Here is a 27,885-nt window from a genome sequence, read left to right on the forward strand (position 1 = left end):
TTTACATGATTTATAAGCTAATTTCATAAATTCACAATTTATATGATGTACAAATTAATTACAATACCATAATTTATATTACAATTAATAACTAATTATAAATACATAAAATAACTTTTGTGAGCCCTATCTACATGCATTGCTGAGGAGGTGAAAACTTGAACACTTCTGCAGATTTGGACTCCAAAAATCCCAGTCAAATATCCACTGAGTTTTAGCTTTAGTACCTGCGCAAAGGAAATAATCAATTGCGCTAAGCATTATTGCTTAGTGGTGCAATAATATAATAAAGAAATAATGTATACAAATAAAGAAAGAAATAGATTATACTTTGGATACTCTGGAATTTAATCTAATTTAATATAATACTTCTAGTATCAACTATCTTTCGTTCTAATTTATTCCTCTTAAGAAGCAATTTATTCCTAATTTCACAATAGTAATATGCAATTCCCAAAAATTCTAAGAATATTATTATTCTTAACTTTATATTATTATAAAAAAAAATACATTTGTAATGCTTATTTAAGTTATATCTCTATTACAAATCTTTTTATCATTTCATTCCATGCTTTCTAGGTTATCGCAAATTATTTCATAATAATTAAAATTCTCAACTTTTTTCATAATAAGTAAATCTTAATATCGGTTCAGTTCATTTTAATTTTTTCTACTAAATAACTATTATAATTTATTTTAGGTCGTCTTACTCATTTATTTAATTTCTAATATTTTTAATTACTAATATTCTTAACTTATTTCAATAAATTATCTTATATTCTATTTTGTCCCTCTTTGGAAGTGCTGAGTTTATATAGTAATAATATTCAATATACAGATTAATTCTAGGAGTATTGTATTTTTGGTTCCTACAATTCTGAAAATTTCATTTGTACTACTTGATTCAGTTATGTTTCCATTGCTAATCTTTTTCCTCATTTCATTCAATACTTTCTAATGTTTTTAATTACCAATATTCTTAAATAATTTCAATAATTTACACTGCCCAAGTAACCAATGATAGATTGACTAAACTGGATAACGGGTCGTTAATACCTCAAGTAGTTGGACTTAGTTGATCAAATGAATAATGTGGTGCGCTTTAATGAATTATTAGGTTTTTGGGACCTTACAGTTGTAAAAAGGGCCAAGTATCTAATGCATGCTTAGATGAAGGCACTTCAATCCGATTCTTCAAGATCCCTTAGGTAGAAGCTTAGAGAAAACTTTAGCACTTGAAGACATCCCAATCACAAACTAAGTGTATCACCTTAATGCCCAAATACACAGGCCACAGAAGGTAAAGGCAAGCTCACTAGCTTAGGGAAATAGGAAAACAACATGCTCAAAGGGGCATCAAAAATCATCAGAGACATAGCCTAATACACTAACCCCAAAACATACTTCCCAAAGAACATTGGTCGCCATAGCAAGGTGATAGGCTAGTGGAAGATACTCTCTTAAAGGGTGGCCTAAAGCAAGACAAATGATAAACTTATGAATCAGGCACCATGTAAACATTATATGATCATAGTAGATTGGCTATAACGGGAGGCAATAAGATTTAAAATATGTAATGTTCCCACACTACTTATATTTTTATGGTAACTTAGGAAGAAGACTAGGTGTGTGATTCCCTGTGACTAGAAGACCAGTTAGTGCAATTATATCTTACAATGTTATACACATGGGACCCATGGAGAAAATGAAGGAGTTGCAAGTGCAGGATTGTAGTCTTAAAGCACCAGTAACTAACCTAAGACAAAATGGAGGTGATGAATGGTATAACAAAATGAAATCATAAACCCAACTCACTTCCATATTTTTGAATAACTGGGTGCAAGCTGATTTATCCTAGCTTCCTAACCTTCTTGGGCTAAGATTTTATGCCTCCAACCTTAGGAATTGACTTCAAGCCATTCCATATGATTAAGTCCTAGTAGTGTCCCAAGTGGAAAAGAGGCGTTGGTTTCTCAAGTGCAAGTGCTAAGGGACCTAACTCTTTAAATTGTTTTAGTTCCATTTTCCCATAACATTACTATGGGCCTTGGATATTAATACCGCAAAGGTGGATGATTTTCTGGCGTCGTTACTTAGGAAATAATTAGGATAAATACAAAATGGATGTGGGCAATTACTCTATCCCTTACAAAGTACCACTACCCTTCTTCATCATATGACCAATGGACTAGGTTCAAGATAGTGGGTATGAGACAGGGAAGGTGTTAGACACCCTCTTTGCCTGGATTATCCAATACAAAGTATTGGACTAGCCTCTACTTGTGTTTCCCAAAGTCTGTCTCATTATCCTTTTATTAATTTTCTTATTCACCTAAATATGTAATTCCTACTTTACACACACACGTTGTTCATTTAAGCAATCAACCATAAGACTTATGCATCCAAATCCCTAAGTCGTGCCGTGTTTCCTGTAACGTCCCAGACTTTTGTGCTCTGAATAGTGCCATATTCTGTCAGTGAATAGTACTATTCAAAGCCAGTCTGATGACCAAAAATAAGATGAAAATAAAATGAAATAAGTATTATAAAAATCAAAGTACCATCGAGTTATGGACTTAATTAATATTATCGAAAAAGATTGACTATAACCCGATGAGGGGCATTTTGGTCATTCGACACCCTGAGTTGACTTTTGACCTAAATGTCCACTAAAATGAGCTTTGAAAATGGATTAAAAATATAAAGTTATATGGAAAGTGAAGAAACGACATAGAGGGAATTATTAGAATTATTAAAATTTTAATTATTATAATTAATATTTAAATTTATTATAAGGATAAATATGATTAAAGAAGACAAGAAACATTAAATGAAGGTCATCTTCTTCCTTGTTTCTTCCATTTGGCCAAACCACCATGAGAGTTTTCTTCCATCATTTTTTGAGTTTTCAAGCTTGATTTCTCTTGTCAATCTCATCATATTTTCATAACTCTCCAACATTAAACCTTCATCTCTCACCTTGGAGAAGCTAGTAGTAGCAAAAAGGAAGGAAATCTTGAAGTGTAGGCAAGTCAAACCTTGGTCAACATAAGGTTAGTGTAATACTAGTCTTCCCTCTTTCTTTAGTTATTTATTGTTAACAAGTTAAATTAGGTTGATATTGCATGAGAAGGAAAGAAAATAATGAATATAAATGAAAGTGGAATTTCAGCATCCATGGGTGAAGTGGGAGTTTGATGGTTTTGAATGATTTAAATTGTTTAGTAATGGTATTTGATGACTATACATGTATTAGAAGTTGATAGGCATGTGTTGTATGAAATGGAGATGTTGGAAGTTAGGGTTTTGCATGAAAATTTAGGGTTTGATGATATGTTGGTTAAATAAAGTTGTTAAGGTCATTTATTGATCATTTGATGTGGTTTTACTATGAATTGAAGTTAGGATGTTTATTGAATTGTGGAATTGGAAGTGTTGTTTTTGGTGTAGGAATTATGGACCCTGAGTCCAGCATGATTAGGTAGCCATAAGTAGAGCTTCATTGCTCCAATTGGTGTGAGGCTAATTGGAGATGAAACTTAGGACATAATGTCATATTTTATATGAAGAGACCCTGCCCAGAAACTGACCTTAGAATGCCTTAAAATTGGCTTGAATCTAGGTACCAAATTCTAAACCTAGAAAATAACAAAATGAACAGTAAATGTTCAAATAGGCATAACTCACTGTAGGAAGCTCCAATTGAGCTGATTTTTGAACCTATGAAAAGCTTAGACATAGGAGAAAATTTCATATGAAGAACTTAGAGCCAAATTCTGTCCCTAACCCAACCAATTTACTAGTCCAAATTGGGTCAGCAAATTTGACCAGAACCAGAACTTGACCTAAAATTCTGGACATTGATCATACTCGACCAGTTTTGGCAAAAATGTCATAACTCAGTCCACAAAACTGCAAATGCAATGAATCTAAAGCCAAAACCTCCATAAGACTAGAACTACAATTTTGGTATTTTGACTAAAACACAAAACCTAATGGAACTTAGACAATTTGCTAGGACAAGTCAGTACTTCCAGTCCTGGATTTCCTGAACTTGAACCAAAATGCCATTTGACCCCTAGACAGTAGTTAAATCGTAACTCCCACTAGAAAACTCCAATTGGGATGAGCTAAACTGTTCTGGATACTTAAGAAATAGGACTCCAACTTTGGTTTAGGAATTTTACTCAAATTCTGAGAGAAAGGACCCTAAAATGGGAATTATAAACACTAACCTGAACCTGAAATCTTGAATGTATAGGGTTGATGAGTTCAGGTCAATTAATTAGCCATAACTCACCCTACACAACCTTAAACTTAGTGATTCTTGAACTTGTGTGACCCTAAGACATAGAGGAACAATTCATATGAAGGACATTAGGCCTAAATATGACTATAACATGTCCAAATACCTAGAAAAAGTTGGGATTCTAGAATCTGCCTTGTTCTATAACAATAATGAATCAATGGACCAGTCTTAGAAAATTGACCATAACTTGAGTTCTAAAACTACAAATGACATGATTCAAAAAGGAAAATAAAGTTAAGACATAGAGGAACAACTTCCATGAAGGAAGCGTGGCCAAATAGAGTGTACAACTTGACCAATTTTCTAGGTGAAGTTAAGACACGAATCTTGGATTCATAAAATTCTTTACAAAATAACTTAAGTTATAAATGCTATTTACCCTACATGGGTTAATGAACACATAAGGGTTGCAAATATGTACTTGGGACTTATGTTTCCCATTACAAGTAACATGAAAATGCTATGAAACACAAATAGTGCATAACATGAAATAATGAAACTATAAGTGCTTAAAATTACTAATTTGCCCAATGTATGCCTAAACTTATGTGTATAGGTTGGATTAATTAGTATATCAATTAGGGACCACAAATTGCAGTACTTCTTATATGAATGATCATTGATAGACAACATATGTCTGATATAATTATTCTTCTGGCTTTATGCCTGACATGATATGATTACTAGCTTTTATGCCTGACATGATTTCTAGCTTTATGCCTGCCTGCTGGCCTTATGCCTAACATGACATGATGTATACTTGGTAGACACACAGGGTGTTTAACTAGTATATTCCTGTATATCCAGTCTTAATAGTCAGTTATAGATTACTTGGGCACTTATATGATTTAATAAGCTTTAATATTAAACAATTACATGATAAAAACCCCAAACACATAATATGCTCCTACAGAGCAACAAAATATGCAAAGATTCAAAGTATAAAAGTACATTATTTTATGGTTCTCCACCGATGAAACATGTATTTCTATTTATATAGCTTGTTTTATTTATTAAAACTACATGTCAATTTTCTCCTTCATTACAATCACAACCATTCCCCCTCGCTATTGAAAAATTTTTACAATAGTAATAGTGTTGCACGAAGGAGGAGAACCACAATTTCCAAATGATGATTTTGACTATTCTAGGCATTAGATAGATAGAAATGCTCAATTCCTCATACCTAAAGCTTCCAGCCAGCAAATATATGATTGAGTTTTTTAATATATCAACAATGGGTGATTTACAACATTACGGTATAATTCTTGTTAAACCATGATTGATTTGTGCCAATGAAAATAAAACTGATCATATTACAAATGGCAACCAAAAAGAAAAATGAATGAGATAGAGGGAGAAAAAGAAATAAAGAAAAAAATAACATAGAGAATAAATAAATAATATTTTTTATACTAAATTTTGACCTATTTAGTTAGTTGAATAAAATTAAATCCAAATTATATATTATCTAAATTGCTAAAATTAAAAGATTTAAATTTGCATAAATATTTAAAATTTTCATATAGTTACTTTTATTTATTTATATTAATAAAAATAATTATAAATTATAAATAATTTGTGCTTTCATATAAATTTAGAAATATATATTAAGAACAATAAATATTAAATTGAAAATATACTAAAGATAGTCATATTTTGTTTTATAATAATATAAATTTATGTTTTTTTTTAATATATAGAAGATTATTAGTCTATATTTAAAAAAGGTATTAAATATAATTCTATAAAATAATTTTATTAAGATTATTTCTTTTTAAATAAAAAGAAAAAAAAAAACTTGATCTTCACGTAGACCATGTTTGCATGTTTAGAACTTTTTTCAAGCTAAAATGGGATGGTGATGTGCCTCAATATGGCACCTACAGAATTCAATTTCTTGCACACCATAGGCTAAATCAAGAATGGGCTAAGAAGCATGTTAGGCATATAAAAGAAAAAATAAGCTATACTTATGAAAATAGACTTAATCTATTTGGAATTAAAAGAACTAGACCTAAAAGAAGCCCAATATTTAAGTCCATATTTAATTGGCTTGGTGGGCTTTGGAATAATGCATGGGGGCCCAAGAAAGAACCATGGGTGTGCGGCAGCCAAAAGAGGTCGAAAGTGCTATTTTGAAGAAGTCTTAATCATTTATGTTTGTAGTCTTTCTTTTATATTAAGTGTTTTAGTTGATTTATGATTCCTAGTTTAATTAGGTTTGTTGTTTATCTAATTTTTGTTCAAGTGGTATTAGTTTTATTTTGTAGATACTATAAATGGTCCTTCTTTTCCATTAGGCATATACTTTGATTTAGATTAATAAAATTGAGCTTTCAGCTTGTTCTTTTTATTCACTTGTCTCTTTCAAGAGTGGCATGAGATTGACTCTTATCGTTCTTGTGGTGTGGAGACTTGTTATTGTTCTTTTTTCTTTGCGGTGCTTTGCTTATTAAAGATTGAAGGTTCAAGATCCTTGCTGGTTCTTCATTGGTGGCATTCAACTTATCCAAACGAGATCAACAAGTTCTTTTATTTGATGTTCTTATTTTCTACATTTCTTTGAACATCAATCGCAACCTTAGCTTGGAGATTCATTTAAGATTGTACAAGATTGTTCAAGATCCATCATGAACGTGTTCTTGGAAGGAGTTTTCTAGATTTGGAGTTGAAACAACTTTGGAAGTTCCTTTCATAGCCAAAACCTTAATTTGATTTCATTCAAGTAGCGCACATCCAGCCTTGGTGTGCACTTAATTTCTTTTGCTTCAATTACTTGTTTTGATTGATTTAAGTTATTTGGGTTTGTTTAGAGTTGCTAGAGTGGGCGCATATTAATCTTAGATTATTGGCATTTTAGAGTTACAATCGTGCAAGTTTGACTTGATTCATTGCTGGCCGAATTACTAGTGAATTATTCATTCTTTTATTTTGTTTTATTATTTTAATTGTAACCTCAAGGCACATCAGATGGGAGAGTAATAACAACAACAATAATAATAATAAGCAGTTTAAAATTTGTTCACATAATAGTTTTTGTTTTTTTAAATTAAAATAAAATATGATAAGATTGTAGAATTTTGAATTAACGTGGACTTATAATAATAAAGACTTTCTTTTTTATTCTTTCGTTTTAGTGATTGATAATATATTTAATTTATAATTTTTAATATTATAAATAGTATAAAATTTAATAATATTTTTGTCCATTTAGAAGTTTACGCCTCATTCATATGTGTGTGCATATATACAAAAGACTAAATAAACTCTTTTTTTATTATTTTATAAAACATAGGACAAACTCTGACTTAAATTTTTACTTCAATTGAAATACACTCACAAATTACAATCAAAATAACCTATAGGTACTTGGGGTGTTTGGTTTTAGTTTCGGGATAGTTTTTATTAGCTGAAATTGGAATCAAACCTTCATTTCTTTAATACATAGGAATCAAACAGGGAACCAAACTTCGGCTCTTGTTCCTATTCATTTCTAAGCAATTTTTGTATGGCTTCTGTTCTAATTTCGGTTACATTTCAATTTCGACTTTAGTTTTAATTTTATTTTAAATCTTGATTTTTACACCTCAAATTGCAGCATTCCTATATTCATTTTAAAATAATAAAAACAATTTTAAATTTATGATATCAAAATAACAATAAAAATAATAATATTAATATCAAATATATATATATATATATTCCTTAATAAGAAAATTATATTATCTTCTACATAGTTCTTAATTTTATGGTCTTTAACCAAAAGATACATATATATATAATTAAGAACTAAAAGGTTTGTTATATGATTAGCATATGATTTAGCCGATTTAATGCATTTATGACAAATTATTTAGAAAATGTTAGAAAAATAAAGGGATAATTGCCGAAAAAAATTCTATACTTTTCAAATTTTTGCAATTCTGCTCTGTACTATGAAAATTATCAATTAAATCCTAAACTTTTTAACCATTATCAATTCTACCCTAATCATTGTGAAAATTGTTATTTCACTAATAGAGACGACATGTAAGCGCTACGTAAGAATGCAACTTCAATAATATGTAATACTTTTCATATTAGCATGCTGAAATAATAAATTTCTACCCAAAAATACATGTTTTTAGTCTATTCAAGTATTATAATTTCATATCTTTGTTTCATCTGTCAAAACTAAAAAAATGTTTAAGTGCAACTTGTTAAATATATATTAATACAAGGTACTTCCATTGAATTAAACATATTTTTTCCTTTTATTCAAATATGTGTCTTCATCTTCTATATTGACTACAACTAAGTCATACTTGCATGGCATGTTACGTACCGTCTCTTTTAGTGAGATAACAGTTTTTTTAACGGTGGGATAGAATTGGCAAGGATTAAAAAGTTCAGGGTTTAATTGATAATTTTCATAGTATGGGTTAGAATTGCAAAAATTTGAAAAGTATAAATTTTTTTTGGCATTATCTAAAAAATAAAAGATAATATTAAATTATATACATTTACAATTAAAAATAAATTAAGTTATATATATAATTAAGTTATATATATATATATATATATATATATATATATATATATATATATATATATATATATATATATATATTAAAGCCACGTGTGCCACATAGACTAAAAAGCATGCTTAAAAATTGTCATGTGGCACTTCTTTTATTATAGAGTGTGCCACATAGGCTAATAAATATGCTTAAAATTTGTTATGTAGCATCTTTTTTATAATCTTTATTTTAAAATTTATTTATAAAAATTAATTTATCACAATAAATATTAATTTATCTAAATATTTTTAAATTTCAATTATAAAAATCTTATCTCAACTATTAAAATCTAAAGTTATTTAAAAAAATTTAAATATATATTTTTATAAAATTTCTTATATTTAAAATATAAAAATTTTAATAATGATATTTCCCCAATCGCCACATAGCATATGGATTTTCTTTCTATTTTATTTATCCTCTTATTGGCATATGTCAAATAATTTAAATTTGAAATAAAATTATAATTAACTAAAATTTTGCAAGATAATTATAAAATCATAAAGCATAGTAGAATATATATTAAATTATATTTTCAAAATAAAATAATAAATAGTATGCTCATGTGACACCTCTTTTATTATAGTATGCTACATATATTAATAAGCATGCCTAAAAATTAACATATGCCATATTTTTTATTTTCTTTATTTTTAAATTTATTTATAAAAATTAATTTATCATATTACATATTAATTTATCTAAATATTTTTAAATTTCAACCATGAAAATCTTATTTGAACTATTAAAATCGAAATTTCTTTTAGTATATATTTTTTAAGAATTTTAAAATTTTCTTAAATTTACAATTTCAAACATTATAAAACTATATTCATCATATTATATAACCCTAAAATCAATTATTTTTTAATTAAAATTTTAATTACATTAAAAAGGATGAATATATATATATACACACACTTAATATTATTTAGAAAATTTAAATACATATTTTTAAAATATATATATATATATTTAAAATATAAGAATTTTAATAATAATATCACACACTTAATATTATTTAGAAAATTTAAATACATATTTTTAAAAAATATATATATATATATATTTAAAATATAAGAATTTTAATAATAATATTTCCAAAATCGCCAAGTGACATATATTATTTCTTTTTATTTTATTTATCCTTTTATAGATATATATATCAAATAATTCAAAAACTAATTAAAAAAAAATAATTAATCAACTCATTTATTTATTGAATTTAAAATATAATTATAATTAATTAAAATTTTTATATTATTAAAATTTTGTAAAATAATTGTGAAATTATAAAGTATAATAAAATATATATTAAAATGTTTTTTTAAAATAAAATAATAAATGGTCCGCACAATGCGCAGGCGAAATAATATACAAATTAGGATTGCAAATTTTAATTTTTTATAATATAAATAAATACAATTAAACATATTAAATAGAATTAAATTAATTAATTTTGAAATAAGAATTGTAATTGGATTTGAAATTGGAAAGCCAATTAATGAAAGGCAGATTTCTTTGTTCTGCTGCCAGTCCAATTACCAGAGAAATTGCCATTTAATTCGCACAACATTATCCCGAATTCAAGATCCATGAAAAATAATTGAAATAAAAATTATTATAGGATTTAAAATTGAATTGAATTTAATAATATTATTAAATACATAGAAATGATATTAAATATATTTTTTTATGGGAGATTCGTTTTTGGTCATTGCAAGTCAATCATAAATACAACATTGATATTGGTTAGGACTTAAAACTTTAATTATTATTATTATTATTAAAAAAGTAATACTAAAATTTTTAATACTATAAATAGTTAAAAAATAATATTTTTATCTATTGACAAGTTCGCACGTTGTTGTTTTCGCTATATATACTCATAATTTAATTTTTTATATAAATTTTTTTGTTAATTTTTTATATATGATGTAATATTATCATGGTATTATAAATATTACATTTAGTTATTTAAATTAAAATATTAATTTTAATGTTATTTTAATTAATTATATGTATAAAAATATTTGTTAATTTAAAATTATTATATTTTTATGGATCATATTTTTATGAAAATTATTTGTTATATAATAATAATAATAATAATAATAATAATAATAATAATAATAAACTTGAATGTAATATAATAAAAAAATGATATAATAATAAGTTTTAAAAATATAAATGAGTGAAGATGTTTAAAAATTAAAATAAATCAATAAAAAATGAAAGTTAGCCCATTGAATTAAATTTATTCAAACTTTATTATTTTACTTTTTTTTAGGAGAGAAAGTTTGATTTGCCTATATTATATTTTTTATAATTTAAAATAATATTAATTTGCATAATAAAGTTGCACAGCTATATTAATGTAAAAAAATTATTTGTAAAATTAAAAAATAGGATAATTTTTAAAATATATTTTATAGTTTAATAGGATAATTTTTAAAATATATTTTATAGTTTAGTTCATTATTACTATAAAATTTTTATTTTCATTATATTGATATATTGAAATTTTATTTTATCATATTGTTTAATATGAATAATTCGAGAGGAGTATAACTTTTTATATAAATATATGCAAAAATATAATTAGACTTTCTTATAACATTATGGTCAAAATCAATAATCTAATTAAGATTTACTAATAAATTAAAAAAATATGTTCATGCTCATAAGAAAATTAAAAAAAAATTATAATTAGTCTACATTTAAACTAAATAGAGCCAAAAAAATTAAAATCTCACAAAATCGTATGTAAAATACATTTTTTTAATGTAAAAATGACATTAATCATCCCAAATATTATAGGATGCGTCAATATTAAAAATAAAAAAATTAATCTATCTTAACCGATATAAATATCATTGAATTTGCAAGAATATTGGTTTCATTTTGATTTACATTTATGTGCAACTACCCTTATAAGATTTTGCCCACTAAAAAAAAGACACAAAAATTTAGTAAAGAAAGGAAAAAAATTACATTATAAATCAAAGTTAATTAAGCTTAAATCATATTGCACAAAAATAGAGAAATCTAAAAGATTTTCACTAATAATATTTAAAAAAAAAAGCCACAAATTTATAACATATAAAATATTTGTTACTGAATAGAATTAAAATTTTATATCTATTGACATAAATACAAATCTTTTATTTAATTCAATTGTTAGTTTTTAATAATAATTTTATAATTATGTTAATTAAATAGTTATTTTTAATAGTAATTTTTTTAATTTAATATTATAAGTTTATAATATTTAGAATACTTAAAAAAATAGATTAGCATAAGTGAGATTCGATAATTAATATTGTTTACTAATTTTATTGTAATAAACTAAATAATTTTTAAAGAATTAATAATACTTATAGAATTAAGAATATATAGAATTAAAATAGGACTTTTAGTACAAGTCCAATTGCTATAAAATAATAATAAAATTTTAATTATACTAATTATAGTAATAATAAAAATTAAAATTATTCATAGATGTAGAGGCAGATAAGTTGTCGCTAAAAATTATTAGCAATGAATTTATATTGAATAGCTTCTCATAACGAAAAGTACTAGCGATCAATAACTTATTGCTAAAAATTACTAGCGATGAATTTGGATAAGTCGTTGCCAAAAAATTATTAGTGACAACTTTGTATAGAATAGCTTCTCGTTGTTGAAAGTATTAATAATGAGTGCACATTCGGTAAAGGTAATTAGATGGATTTTTGTCACTAATTTATGTTATTAGTGACAAATATATACAGTTGTCACGATAAATACATTTTTGTTGGTATTTTTATGAATAATATAAATCATGAAGAGCATTATTGGTAATGTCAATATTCTCCCTTCATATATTTATATATAATATAGATTATAGATATATAGATTCTAGATTATATATTATTATTATAAATATAGATTATAAATTACAAATAAGACTAAATAAACATTTTTTTTGTCTATTTTATAAAAAATAGGAGAACAAACTACGGCTCAAACTTAAATAGGAGAACAAACTGCGACTTAAACTTTTTACTTAAATTGAAATATACACTCTCAAATCACAACAAAAATAACCTTTTGTTATTTTTTGTGGCTTGAATTTTTTGATATGTTTTCATGGGCCTGAATTGTGATCCGACCTGAAAGTTCGCGCTGTGACCCAGTTGAGATAAAAAGTGAGATCTGTGGTGGTAGCGCAGGGCACGGGCTGATAGGCACGGGGGCGAAGCCCACCATTGATCTCCTTGGGGCTGCAGAGGCAACGCCCCCGCAGTATAGACCAGTATAAATATTGTAATATTCTACCCTTTGCGGTAGAGTTGTGAGATATTCGGAAAATACACTGAGGTTAGGGTTTGAGAGTTCTGATTGATTGTATCTTGCTCTTTTCATCATAGTGGAACTTTTTTCTCTTGTCTTGCCCGTGGACGTAGACCTTACGATTGAACTATGTTAAAACATGTGTTATTCTTCTTCTCTTTTCAATACTGTGTGATTGTGCAATTTGTGTGTGTGCCTTAGATTTGCGTGCTTGTTATAACAAACTAGTATCAGAGCTTTGTGCGTAAAACCTAGGGTTTACATATGACATTATCTTCCATGAAGTATGAGATGGAGAAGTTTGATGGTGAATCGAGTTTCAGTCTGTGAAAGATTAAAATTAAATCTTTCTTAATTCTACAAGGTCTATGGAAGGCAATCGATGATAACTTTCCAGAAGGTATGAAAGAGGTGGAGAAGGCTAATCTAAAGGAGAGAATCTTGAGTGCGATTTTCATGAGCGTAACTGATAATGTCCTACACGAGATTGCTGGTGAAAGCTCAGCATCTACGGCATGGAAAAAATTAGAGGAGTTATACTCTGCCAAATCACTGACCAATGCCTGTATCTAAAGAAAAGACTTTACAATCTGAGAATGAGGGAAGGTATGCCCATTAAAGAACATCTGGATGAATTAAATTCAATCATTACGGACTTGAAGAATATTGATATTGAGATTGATAGTGAGGATCATGCCCTTATTATGTTATGTTCTTCGCCACCCTCCTATGAAACTTTTGTTGATACTTTTTTGTATGGGAAAGATAGTATTTCACTAGACGATGTTAGTAATTCTCTAAAATCGAAGGAGTTGAAAAAGAAATTTCTAGATAATGGAGAAAAATTTGAAGGGGAAGGTTTGGTGAGCAGGGGAAGAACACATTCAATGGAGGGTTCTTCCAGCAGGAAGAAATCTAAGGCCATATCTAAGTCAATAATGAAAAAGACATCTTGAGTGATAACGGGTTGGAATTTTGCAATCTTGAGTTCGATGCATTCTACAGCAATGAATGTATAGTGAGACATCGCACTTATACAAGAACACCACAATAGAATGGTATTGCAAAATGCATAAACAGAACGCTTTGTGACAAAGCACGAAGCATGCTCTCACATTCAAGATTGGAAAAGGATTTCTGGGCTAAAGCAATTAATACAGCTTGTTTCTTAGTTAATAGATTTCCATCTACAGCTATTGAGTGCAAAAGTCCTTTTGAGATCTGGTCCGGTTTACCTGCTGATTACTCTTAGCTGAGAGTATTTGGTTGCCCTGCTTATGCTCATGTGAGAGATGGTAAGCTTGAGCCGAGGGTAAGAAAATGCATATTTCTAGGGTATGCATCTAGAGTGAAAGGCTGCAGGTTGTGGTGCAATAATCCAAAGTCTCCAGGATTAATTATTAGTAGGGATGTGATTTTAATGAGTCTGCTTTATTGGATAGTCAGAGGGAGACGTCAATAGCAGAATCAGATCATGGTGTCAGAGAACAGGTGGAGCTTAATATTAATACTTTAGCAATTCAGTCCAATGATTCAGAGGATGAGGTGCAAGATCCTGATCAACAAGAGGATGCACCTGAGCAATAGCAATAAGAACCATATAGCATTGCAACTGGTAGAGACCACTACAGAGATATGCATATGTAGATCTAGTTGCGTTTGCCTTGTCAGTTGTTGAAATAGTTGATGTGCATGAACCCAGCAATTATAGAGAAGTTATTTCTTGTTCAGATGCAGATCAGTGGGTCGGTGCTATGAGTGAAGAAATTGAATCTCTTCACAAGAATCAAACTTGGGAGCTTGTAACATTGCCTAAGGGACAAAAAGTGGTAGGTTACAAATGGGTATTTAAGAAAAAGGAAGGCACTCCAGGGATTGAAGCACCTCGATATAAGGCACGGTTGGTAGCAAAAAGCTTTACTCAGAGGGAGGGGATTGACTTTAATGAAGTGTTTTCTTCAGTTGTGAAGCACAGTTCTATCAGAGTCTTACTTGCTATGGTTACTCTTCAAGATCTAGAGCTTGAGCAACTAGATGTAAAAATAACATTTTTGCATGGTGAGTTAGAGGAGCAAATTTATATGAGTCAGCCTGAGGGATTTGTTATTCCAGGTATGGAAAACCATGTTTGTTTGCTTAAGAAATCTTTATATGGTCTAAAACAGTCTCCTAGGCAGTGGTACAAAAGATTTGATACATTCATGGTTCGTAATGGCTTTAATCGTAGTTCATATGACAGTTGTGTGTATCATAAAAAGCTTTCAGATGATTCCTTTATTTATTTGCTACTGTATGTGGATGACATGCTTATTGCTACTAAAAGCATATCACAAATTAACATTCTAAAAAAGCAGTTGAGTGATGAGTTTGAGATGAAGGATTTGGGTGCTGTAAATAAGATATTGGGAATGGAAATTATCAGGGATAGAAGTGTTGGGAAGCTTTTCTTGTCTCAATAGACCTATGTTGAGAAAGTGCTTAAGTGTTTTAACATGAATAATGCTAAGCCTGTGACTATTCTGTTTGTTGTCCATTTCAAGTTATTTGCAGACATATCACCAAAAATAGATGAGGAAATGGAGCACATGTCTAGTGTTCCCTATTCGAGTGCTGTTGGTAGCATCATGTATGCTATGGTATGCACCCGACCTGACATTTCACATGCAGTTAGTATTGTGAGTAGATACATGGCGTGTCCTGGGAAAGAGCATTGGCAGGCAGTGAAATGAATTTTGAGGTATTTGAAGGGTACTACAGATGTTGGTCTGACATTTGACAGGGCCAAGATGAGTGATTCAGTTATTAGATATGTGGATTCAGATTTTGCAAGGGACTTAGACAAGAGGAGATCATTGATAGGTTATTTGTTTACTCTTTCTGAAAGTGTTATCAGTTGGAAGGCAATATTGCAAGCTATAGTTGCTTTGTCTACCACAGAGGCTAAATATATGGCCTTAGCAGAGACAATAAAGGAAGTTTTATGGTTACAAGGTTTGGTGGGTAATCTTGGATTGATACAGAACAAGGTAACAGTGTTTTGTGATAGCCAGAGTGTAATACATCTCACAAAGAATCAGATGTACCATGAGCGAACTAAGCACATTGATGTCAAATATCACTTCATTCGGGACATTGTATCTCAGGGGACTGTAGTTGTGTAAAAAGTCTCTACACATAATAATCCAGCAAATATGATGACCAAGGGAGTCCCAGTCAGCAAGTTTAGGCATTGCCTAGACTTGATTGGTGTTTGTAGTGCTCAGTAATGCCCTTGCGAGGGCATATAGCAAGACAGAGTATTTTTGTGGTTTATTTTGTTGATAATTGAGAGAATTCAAGTCAAGGGAAAAAATTGTTATTTTTATAGCTTGAATTTTTTGATATGTTTTCATGGGCCCAAATTGTTACCCGACTCGAAAGTTTCGCGCTGCGACTCAGTTGGGATAAAAAGTGTGATCTGTGGTGGTAGCATGGGTTGATAGGCCTGGCCAGAAGCTCACCACTGATCTTCTTGGGGCTACGGGGGCAACACCCCCCGCGATATGGACCAATTTAAATATTATAATATTCTACCCTTTGCGGTAGAGTTGTGAGATATTCAGAAAATACACTGGGGTTAGGGTTTGAGAGTTCTGATTGATTATATCTTACTCTTTTCATCATAGTGAAACTTTTTTCTCTTGTCTTGCCCTTAGGCGTAGACATTACGATTGAACCACATTAAATCTTGTATTATTCTTCTTCTCTTTTCAATACTGTGTGATTGTGTGATTTGTATGTGTGCCTTAGATTTGTGTGCTTGTTATAACACCTTTAACCACATAAACTTTACAAAAATACAAGTAAAAAGAAACATTTGAATTATTTTATGCTATATATGTTTGGATACCAAAATTTGAAATAAGGGTTTATATTTGATTTTGATATAAATTGTTGATGAATTGTGAATTTCAAATAACAACATTTTACTTATTAAAACTTATTTAGATTAGATTTCAAGTAACATCATTTTATCACTTTGTTTGTTTCAATTCTATAGTAAAATTCTTTTCATTTGCAAATCAATTCCATGATAGAATTCATTTATAAATGAATTCCTTTGTTTGGTATTTTTTTTTATTAAATATGGAATTCATTTCAAATGAAATACATTTTTTTAGTAAGAGTAAAGAATTCAAATCAAAATGTTCTTTTTCTAAAATTACCCTTCTATATCTATCATTACATACATCTTTTTCTTTTTTTTTCTTTAATACAAATATTTAAAATAGTTATAATGTTATCTATTTGTGCATGTGTCTATCTGTCTGTGTCAATCTTTATGTTTATGTTTGTGCCTATATTTATGTTTGTGCCTATCTAAGTTTGTATATATTCTTTGTCTATATTTGTGTCTATGTCTATGCCTATGTCTACACCTATATTTGTGTTTATATTTATGTCTTTATTTGTTGTCTATGTCTATATATGTTTGTATCTATATCTATTTGTTTGTCGGTATATCTATATTAGTATATATATGTGTTTATGTCTATTGTCTGCATTTGTAAATGTTTGTGTCTATGTCTGTGTCTGTCTATCTATGTTTACATCCGTCTATGTATATTTATGTCTATATCTATAGTTGTATTTGTGTCTGTTTGTCTACATCTATACATGTTTATGTGTGTCTTTGTCTATATTTGTGTATGTGTTTGTTTGTCTATGTTTGTATCTACATATTTATATGTCTGTATTTGCGTGTGCTTGTATTTGTTTTTATGTCTGTCTATCTACATCTGTATAAGTTTACATCTGTCCATGTCTATGTCTGCCTATCTATGTTTATATATATCTTTTTCTATCTATGTCTATTTCTGTAGTTGTGTTTGTGACTATCTTTCTACATCTGTACATGTTTGTGTTTGTCTATGTTTGTATTTGTGTCTATATTTGTCTGTCTACATTTCTCTTTATCTATTTCTATGTTTGTGGCTATTTATCTACATCTGTATATATTTGTATTTATGTCTGTATCTATCTTTCTATGTTTGTATATGTCTGCTTTTGTCTTAGTATATGTTTGTGTCTATATATCTTTTTGTTTTTCTTTTTATGTTCATGTCTATGTTTGTACCTGTGTTTATATGTGTCTATGTCTGTGTCAATGTATGTTTGTAATAGTGTTTGTATCCGTATCTGTATCTCTATCTGTTTGTATATCTGTGTGTGTGTTATATAGATAAAATGAGAGAATAATGAGAAGAAAAAAAAATCAAATGATATATAATAAGATAAGGTAATTTTGTTACTTAAAATATATATGATTTTAAGTTTGGAATTTATTTGCAAACTTTACCAATTTCAATGGAATTTAGTTTATTTATAATAAATTTCATGAAATTGATAATTAATAATTCTAAATGAATTTTCATTTAAACTAAAAACTCAAAATTTACATTTATAAATGAATTCCACAAAAATTTGTTGAATTCACTTATACCAAACAACACTTAAAAAATATTTCAAATCCACACTCAAATAAGATACTTTTCACATTTATGAGTTTAATTTAAATTCATAACTTTAATTAATTGAAGAAAACCTATACATTCATCAAATGCAAATCTCAAATTTTAACTTCTTCCATCTAAACACAAGGTTTATGTATTAAAAATGGGAGAGATTATGGAGTGCTTTGGAGCATATGCTCACTCTCTCACAATATATAAGACTGGCTTTTTTGTTTTTTTTTTAGTAGGGGGATTGAGGGAGTGGGGACTCAATCATAGATTTACTAGAACCAGACTAGGCAAGACCTACTTCTCCTTAATTTAAGAAATAATTGTAATTTTATATATGTAAGTAACACTACCTTTAATGCTTCAAGAGTATATTATAAATTTCCAAAATAAGGAGCATGTTATCTTGTCATGGTGGGTGTGATAATTGGAGCCATCATAACGCCGCGTTTTTGCCTATCCATATTGGCCTCCCAACCTTTATTTTCAATAAGATAAAAATTCAATTAAATAAAAAACAACTAACAAAGTCAATTTATAAAAATGAAAAAAAAAAATAACTATAAAGAGTCAATTAAATCAACTCAACTAACAAGTCAATTTTAATAAGAAAAAAATGATTAAAAATCAAGAGAACACACACACACACACACACACACACACACACATATATAAAACCAAATTAATCTAATTATTTTTTTTTAGAAATTGGTCATGATATAAGAAGAAATTACTAACCCTTTCTAATGACAACATGTGTCCTTAGATGTAACCCTTAGTTGTAGTGTATAAGTTGCAAGACACAGGCCGTATACAATTTATAGGGCCCTAGTTGAAGCCTCCACCTAGGGGCAAGGTGCTTTTGGCCTTATTCCATGAGCACAACCACCTAGCTTGAACCTAATTAACGTGTTTAATAAGAAGTCTAAACCTACTTTATAAATATCCTAAGACCTACTAGATGACTGACCTACATCTTAAGTCACCTTAAGTTGATTGGGGCATTAAATAGCTGAATATAAATATTTAATACTCTAGAGTTCTATATCCCTATACCCGAATACAATTATCCTAATCAGATGTGATAGAGACTACTATCCCACATAGGTATGATAGAAAAGATATCCTTGTAGTGTTTGAACCTCTCATAAATAACCAACTTACTCTAACAGGACACATGGCTGACCCTTATTGGCCAAGAGATCATATATAAACCCATTAGGTACCAAATGGAAAAATATTCTCCAACTCATCTATTACCTTATTCTATCTCCTCTTATTTATTTTTTCCTTTATTATTATTTACTATCCAATATAACTAATTAATCATAATGCCATGTAAGAAAGCCATACTTTATAGCCTAATTGTTCCCTTGTCTTGCAGATAACCAAATCCAACAAAAATAGCCTTTGGAGAGGTCGTGGGAGGTCCTTGACAACTATTAAAGCAACAACTAGAAATCATATAATGGTCCTATTTTACTACTCAACATCCCTAATCACACATTGTACTCATATCCAGAGCCTCTAAGGATTTCAAAACTATCAGGACATGTAAGAAATTATATGAAATATCATTTAAAATATAAAAATACTCCAAACTTTAAGATTTTTTGAATTGTTATAATTAAAATAAATAACACTTGGATAGGATTTTAAAATAATAAATGTCTAGCTAGAAGTCACATGAAATCCATCATTTTGATGCAATAAAAGTATATTTTATACAAATTATTAATTAAAATATATAAAATTAAATGAATTTGATAGTAAGGGTGGCCACGGTCTTATTTGGAACTGGAACCAAATCAAAACCGAAATCGAATCGATCAAACTCGAACCAAAATCAGTCAAAACCATAATCATTGTGAAACCAAACCTAAACTATCCTCCCATGGTTTGGTTTAGGTTTAGGATATTGTAAAACCAAATTAAAATGGCAAACTAGGCCTGCAGCAGCCAGACCTAACACCTAACAAAGAGCTAGGTACCAAGCCCAGCGTGATAGGCAAGCTTGGCTCACTTAGTGGTTAGTAGCAAATGAAATGACAATTCCATTGCTCATTTAAAATCAACACTTTCAAATGGTAAAAAAATGGTTATTGCATTTCTTTTTTTTTAATTTTAATTGTCAACTAATTTTAAGGGATAATTTTGGAATTAAAAATTTTCAAAAACTCTATATATACCCCAATCCACCCTTAATTCATTCGCACAATTCCCAATATTTTCTAAATTTCCACACTTTAATTTTTTTTATACCCTTATAAAATTTCTAGTACCACATTATTGTACTCAATAACTCTATTATTTTTTTTATACTATCAATAAAATTCAATGTGTTCTCTATTACTCTATTTTTTTATATTCTCATAAAAAATTTTAGTACCCTATATTTTTTATTTAATATTCTACACTATTTTTTTGTTTTCAAGTTTCTAGTACCTTTATTTTTTTTTTATCTTCTACACCTTTTTTTTTTTAATTTCTAGTACCTTTTTTTTATCTTCTGCGCCAATCATAGTATCATACCATTTTTTGAGAAAATGGCAAGTAATGGATTTGGAAATTTATCAAGGAGCAAGGGGAAGAGTAATATTAGTGAATCAACATACCCAATTCCAAATGAGCCTATTGCAGTTAATTTAAGCGACATAATAGAGCAAATTGGGGATAATGATGATGATGATGTTAAAGTTCAAGAGTTATTTCACCACACTCAAGAAAAGCCAATATCAACATGCTAAGAAGGATGAGGCAAAAAAAGTACTCACTTACAGCATTTTCAAAGTCTACTTTACAAAAAAGTGAAAATCTGAAAATACATTTAATGTAATTTGCAACTATTGTAGCCAAGTCTACACCTCAAAATCGGAGGTGCATATGGCGCATTGAAGAGGCATTTGGAGTAGAAATATCTAACCAAAATCAAGTATGATAAGTCTTAAACTCAAATTTTCACGTATGCAAATACTAAATCTCAATATTTATTTCAATATTCTGATTAGAAAAATAAAGAAGAATTCACAGAAATGATTTCTATTGAGCATATATCATTTAGTTTTGGTAAAAAAAACTTGGCTTTATTAATTATTGTCAAAATATTTTAAATGCTAGTGCAAAATGTGTTCCTAGAAATACTTTAAAATGTAAAATTTTGTCTTTATTTAGAAAAGGAAAAAAAGAATTAAAAGAAGTATTTTTTTTTTTAAATACGAATGCACAAGTTTATATTAGTAGTGATATTTGGAGTGATCATTGACAAATACATTTTTATATGGGCATAACATATCATGGGACTAGTAATGATTAGATTATGCAAAAAAGAATAATTGTATTTCGTGTTTTTAACGAAAGGCATACTGTTGATAATAATTATAGAATGATTAAAAATATTTTCGAACAAATATAGATTTGTTTATGAAATTTTTTCATTTGATTTTGGTAATGCTATTGCAAATTTTACATCAATTAGGGACCTTAAAAATAATTTGCTAACCCAATGGAAAAAAATTTTTATATTAGGTGTGCATATTATGTTTTAAATTTGTGTATGCAAGATGGTTTAAGAATCCTTAATGAATTTATTTCTCTCATCGAAAAAGCAATTTCATTTTTATGAGGACTTCCCAAATTATGAAAGAATTTACTAAATTTTGTAAAATAAATTATAGAAAACCAAAAAGATTTTCAAGAAATGTTTCCACTTGTTAGAATTCAATATATGAATTGCTAAACGAGTCATTTAGATATAGAGGTTTATTGTGCACTTTTATGGGCAATAATGTGCCACAAATTCAACTATTTTCACAAAATTAGGATATTTGAACAAAACTTTTGGATATTTTAAAAGTTTTTAATAATGCAATATATACTTTGAGTGGTGTTTATTATCCTACATCTCATTTATTTATGATTGAATGTCTTAACATTATTGGTGTATTGCAAGACCATGAAAATGATGTTGATTTAAAAAATTGTATTTCTAATATGAAGAAAAAATGGTTAAATTATTTTGAAAATTTTCCTTCACTTTATCTTGTTGCTTGTTTTTTGATCCTAGAAGTAAATTAGATGGTTTAATTGATTATTTGTCTCTTTATTTTTCGTATTTAAATCTCGATGATGAGATTGATTTTTGATATTCATGCAATAATTATTGAAATTAGAAAAATAATTTTATATTTATATAGTGAATTTTGTTATTTTAGCAAACAATTAGTTTCCAAATCTTGTCTTCTACTCAAGTTTAGAATGAAACGCCCTCCAAAATAAGCATGGGCAATCATGCCTTATTGCAAAGGCAAAAAAGACCTAGAGGATCCCTTGCCAATAATTATGAATTTGACATTTATTTAATCACTATTTTCAAGTTTATTAATAGTAGTGTAGGTAAAGAATTTATAGTAATTCATTGGTGGTATCAACACACAAATACTTTCCACTCCCTTGCATTAATTACTAAATAATACTTTCCACTCCCTTGCATTAATTACTAAATAAATTTTAGCAACACCATTCTCCACAGTTGCAGTTGAACAAGCTTTTAGTGTAGAGGGTAGTATATTAGATGAGGCATGACCCAGTATGCTCCCTGAATCATTAGAACCTCAAACAGGTTTGGATGATTGGACTAGGATAGCTTTAAGGCAATAGGAGATCATGCGTGAAGGAAATAAAGATTTATATAACATAGAAACTGATAGAACAACAATGGGATCAAACGGTTGTGGATGCGATTAAGAAAAGGGGGCTATCTAAATCTGAATAAAATGTAAGAGAACTAAGTGGGTTTTGATTTCTCTAAACTCTAAGAGGATATATAGGCAACTTACAAAATTGAGTTCAAGCCCTTCTTCGTTTTTTTTTAACAAAAATTAATTTTATCTCTTTTAATTTCTATAATTTTTTTAATTAAATCTACACATTTCTTATTAACTTTTATTAAGAACACAAATAATTTTATTTTCTTCTTTTCTTATTTTATTTGAAAGATTTCTTACGTTAATTTTTTCCTCCCATTTTTTTCTATCAAATTCCCCCCAACCACCCATCAAACCGTTTCAAACTGTGGCTCCAACCGGAACCTGTGGTTATGAACTGCCTCCCAAACCATCTCTTAGCAATTCGGTTTAAGTTCAATATTTCTTCAAACCTAAACCTAAACCGGCAATTTCTGAACCTTGGCCACCCCTATTTGATAATATTTAGATAATGATAATCAGATTTTTTATGAGTACAGATAATTTAAGATGAATTTTAATTGAGTTGATTTAATTTTAATGATATATTACTTGTTGACATCTCTATTGGGAATAAGTAAAATCGATCGAAGTGAGTTGACTAGTTGAGTTCAAATTTGCTATTTTTAAATAAACAACAACTAAATTTTAATACGAAACTTGTTGGAGTAGACTATATAGATATTTTATCGTCATTCAATTTTGTTAGACACTAAATCTGCATTAATTTTCAAAACTTGTGAGTCTCTATTTCTAGATAAAATTTGATCAAAATTGAGACCCTTCTAAATTTAAATTCCATCGACATAATATTAATTATATTTTATATTATTTAATTGTATATGTTTATTTGATTATTTTGTGTTTATAATGTACTTTGACCTGACTATTTTAGTCATAACTTCTGTAGTAGAAACTTAGAAAGCTAATAATTAGATGTGTGCAAGAGGTAATACATACCTATCCCCATATCAAATCCGCGGTTCTTGAGCTCTCTATATTCTTGACACAGTGCACAAGTCTCACAGCAGAAGTGAACTAGGCAATCCACACAAGGTGCCTCCTCCAAGTCATATTGGCCTCTCAATTTTGAGCGATAGAAGCACGAGAACAAGCAAGCAAAACCTGTAAAACCCAGTAACAGTCCATACACAGCCCCACTTCCAGCACATGCTGCAATATCAACATCACAGGAATTTCAAGCTACATATATATGCAAGGTTATCTAAATCAAAAGAGAAAAAAATGAAATACCCATTTGGCCTTTCTTTAAACCAAAAACAAAAATGAGATCTTTAAGGAAAGAAATTAGGAAAATGATTTTCAGGGCTTACATGATGATCCTTTGTTCAGTATCTCAGCTATCTGTCCAAATGTGATGCAAGGGCAAAAGCAAGTGATCATACCTAAAAATAAACATATCAGAGTTAATTAAAAAGAAAAAACCACAATTAATTAATTAATTAACTGATAGGCAATTTGTGTTTACAATTTGCAGGATCATCACAGCAATGGCATAAACCGGTGGACCACTTCCCCACCGCGCCGGGAGGGCGCATACCAGCCTGAATATATGAAGCATAAGGCTGTGGAGCGTAAGATTGTGGAGGTAGTGTGTTTGGAATTCCTGAAACATGGATTGGTTCTGGTTGGTCATTTGATGGTGGATACATTTTGCAGGTGGAACCGAGTAGGAATTAATCAAGGACCCTTCTATCTATATACAAGTATCATAATGAATAAGAAAAGCAAGCGACCAATCAGCTTTTAACTTAGTTGTACTATGATCGCCTCAATAATTGTGAAGCCTCGTGCTTGGGCCAATAATGATAATAATAATAATAAGGAAAGCAAGCAGAAATTTATTTTAAAAAAAGACTTGGTAAATGAGGCTTCATGACTATGTTCAGGTTCAGGTCAAGCTTCAGCGTAGCTGGCAAACGTGTTTCATACGTTCAGATTTAGGATCAAGGAATTTTTTTTTTTTTTAAATTTATATTCACATTTTTTTTATTATTATTAACCTTAATTTCCTTAAATTACTTTTAAATTTGCATCCATTCTAACTTTTAATAATTTTAATCGCCATAACTAATTCATGTTTTATGAGGATAATAACTATTTTATCATTATGGAACCCATTATACAGATGTATATTTTTTTTTAATATAAAAATCTAATACATCTTATACTCTAAAAGTTTAGCCTTTAATTTAATTATTTTTTCTTCTCAAAAATATGTTGCTTAATTGGTTATGTATATATTGGAAGAAAATATAGGAAGATTCCTACTTAAAAGAATTACGAGCCCAATTATTACTTAAAAAAAAATTATAATCTATTTATTTTTGTTCATAGTCTGTGACCTATTGTTTCAAAAAAAAATTTAGCTTGTTTTTTTTTTTTTTTTGAAAAATTTCACTGTAATTTGAGGAAAGCTAATCTTATTATTTTCTTATAAAATTGATTTAGTTGATATTTAAATTTAAGACTTTACAATTTTGAAATAATTTTAATATTATTAAAGTTAATTTTATTATTAATATTATGAATTAAATAAGTTGAGAGTGGATATACATAAAGTTTAGTAGTGTAAATATTGTTTTTTTTTCGAATTTCAGTGTTAATGAAATAATAAGGTGAACTTAACAATATCATAAAAATATATATATAAAAAAATACACCGTCGTGCTCTACACGCCAACATAAATAATAAATAAATATATTGTCGGTCGAAAGACGTGGTGAATTTTTAAAGCAAGGAACTATAAACAATAATCAAATACTTGTCTCTTTAATTTATTTAAATTTCAACAGGAATATCATCATTACCTCCTGGTTTTATCCTTTAATTATATTTAATTTTTAAGTGCTGAAATCGGCTTTGCGTCTTCTATGCAACTTCCTGGGGCATTTTTCACGCAAGTTGGCTGGAAGAGCAGACTATTTTATGCTATTATTCAATGACTAGGACAACAAATACATTTTTTATGAATAAAATTCTTATATTTTGAATGAAAAAGTCATGTGGATCAACTTGATCCGAATTAAGAAGAGGATGTCTAATTAATGGATATAAAAATATTATTATAACTAAAGTTGAGCATTCATAATAATAAAAGAATAATTAAAATATTCAATTATTAATCAGTTACTAATTCGTTAAAATTGATTGCTAATTGATTTAGTAATCGATTCAGTCAGTTACAATGAATCTTATAACAAATAACAATCAACATCCAAATTGGTTACAAATAGCAAGCGACAACCAAATTAGCAGCTAAATTAATTAAATTCAAAAAATAAAATTTTTAGTTAAAAACTGTCGGTTACTACTAGCAACTGATTTAGCAATCGAAATCGATTACTAATAGTAATCGAAACATAATTAGTTGCAAAAAAATTAGTTTCCTTAATTTTATAATTTTGCTATCATTTTGTAAATCGATTACTACTAACAACCGATTTAACAATCGAAATTGGTTGCTAATAATAAACGAAACATAATCAGTTACAAAAATTTCGGTTTCTTTAATTTTGTAAATTTGTAACCATTTTATAAATCAATTACTATTTGCAACTAATTTAGCAACTGAAAAGTTGGCTGTAATTTTAAAATATATATAAATTAAATTTTCAAATAAGAAATAAAAATTCAAATAAATGAAGTTTTGAAAAATTACTAAAATAATAAATTATTAATGAGAATTAGTACTAAAAATTAATATGAAAATGTCATACAAAATTACTAAAAAATAACTATTATAAAAAATATTAACAAAAAATTAAATATAAAAACATATTTATAAGAAAAATTACAAAAAAAAATTACCCCATATATCTCATTACAAAAAATTTTTATTTTATGCCAAAGAAAAATAAATTAAATAAAAAAGATGAGAAAGAAAATGAAAATGAAGAAGAAAAAAAGATGAGAATAAAAAAGATGATGAAGAAAATATATGAGAAAGAAAAAGATAATGGAGAAGAAAATATATAAGAAAAAAAAAGATTGAGAAAGAAAATTATTGAAGAAAATAGGTGAGAAAGAAAAAATAATATAAAAATATGTTAGAAAAGAAAAGATGATGAATAAAATAGATAAGAATGAAAAAGATGATGAAGAAAATGAGACAAAGAAAAGAAAGAGAGAAAAAAAAATAGTAGGAAAAGAAAATGAGTAATAGTTTATATAAGCGAATTAGCAACCGATTGTTGGTTGCTAATTTCATTTAAAAATTGGGTAAAAATTTTTGGGGCAAAAATTTGTAACTAATTCACAATTGGTTACAAAATCGGTTGCTAATAGAAAACAATTTTAAAAATCAATTGTTGTTGGCAACCGATTCTCAAATCGGTTGTAAAAAAAAAACAAAAAATTAGGCGGGAATTTTTGGAGGAAAAAAATTGGTTGCTATTAGTAACTAATTTGCAAA

General features: G+C 28.2%; 1 protein-coding gene across 2 annotated transcripts; it reads right to left on the reverse strand.

The window, feature by feature from the left end:
• LOC110634734 (cell number regulator 1) lies at positions 1 to 25,275 on the reverse strand. 2 transcript variants are annotated; one of them, XM_058151520.1, is made up of 4 exons: positions 24,939 to 25,275; positions 24,784 to 24,855; positions 24,410 to 24,622; positions 1 to 227 (listed from the first exon to the last, which is right to left on the reverse strand). In XM_058151520.1, exons 1-4 carry the CDS (start codon positions 25,120 to 25,122, stop codon positions 127 to 129), a joined length of 570 nt encoding a protein of 189 aa, XP_058007503.1. In that variant the 5' UTR covers positions 25,123 to 25,275; the 3' UTR covers positions 1 to 126. The 2 variants fall into 2 exon arrangements, with proteins under 2 accessions (XP_058007503.1, XP_021639561.2); XM_021783869.2 differs by lacking the exon at positions 1 to 227 and adding an exon at positions 18,780 to 19,185 and having other exon boundaries at positions 24,939 to 25,270.
• Between the last annotated feature and the right edge of the window lie 2,610 nt (positions 25,276 to 27,885).

The sequence above is a fragment of the Hevea brasiliensis genome, chromosome 8 (assembly GCF_030052815.1).
Source record: "Hevea brasiliensis isolate MT/VB/25A 57/8 chromosome 8, ASM3005281v1, whole genome shotgun sequence".
Classification (NCBI taxonomy): domain Eukaryota; kingdom Viridiplantae; phylum Streptophyta; class Magnoliopsida; order Malpighiales; family Euphorbiaceae; genus Hevea; species Hevea brasiliensis.

Excerpts from the sequence above, each read along its gene's own strand:
- LOC110634734 (XM_058151520.1), bottom strand. The coding sequence starts at position 25,122 with ATGTATCCACCATCAAATGACCAACCAGAACCAATCCATGTTTCAGGA. Across the intron at positions 24,856-24,938 it reads CTGTGATGATCCTGCAAATT|GTATGATCACTTGCTTTTGC; the intron begins GTAAACACAAAT and ends GTTTATTTTTAG. Across the intron at positions 228-24,409 it reads CGGATTTGATATGGGGATAG|GTACTAAAGCTAAAACTCAG; the intron begins GTATGTATTACC and ends TCCTTTGCGCAG.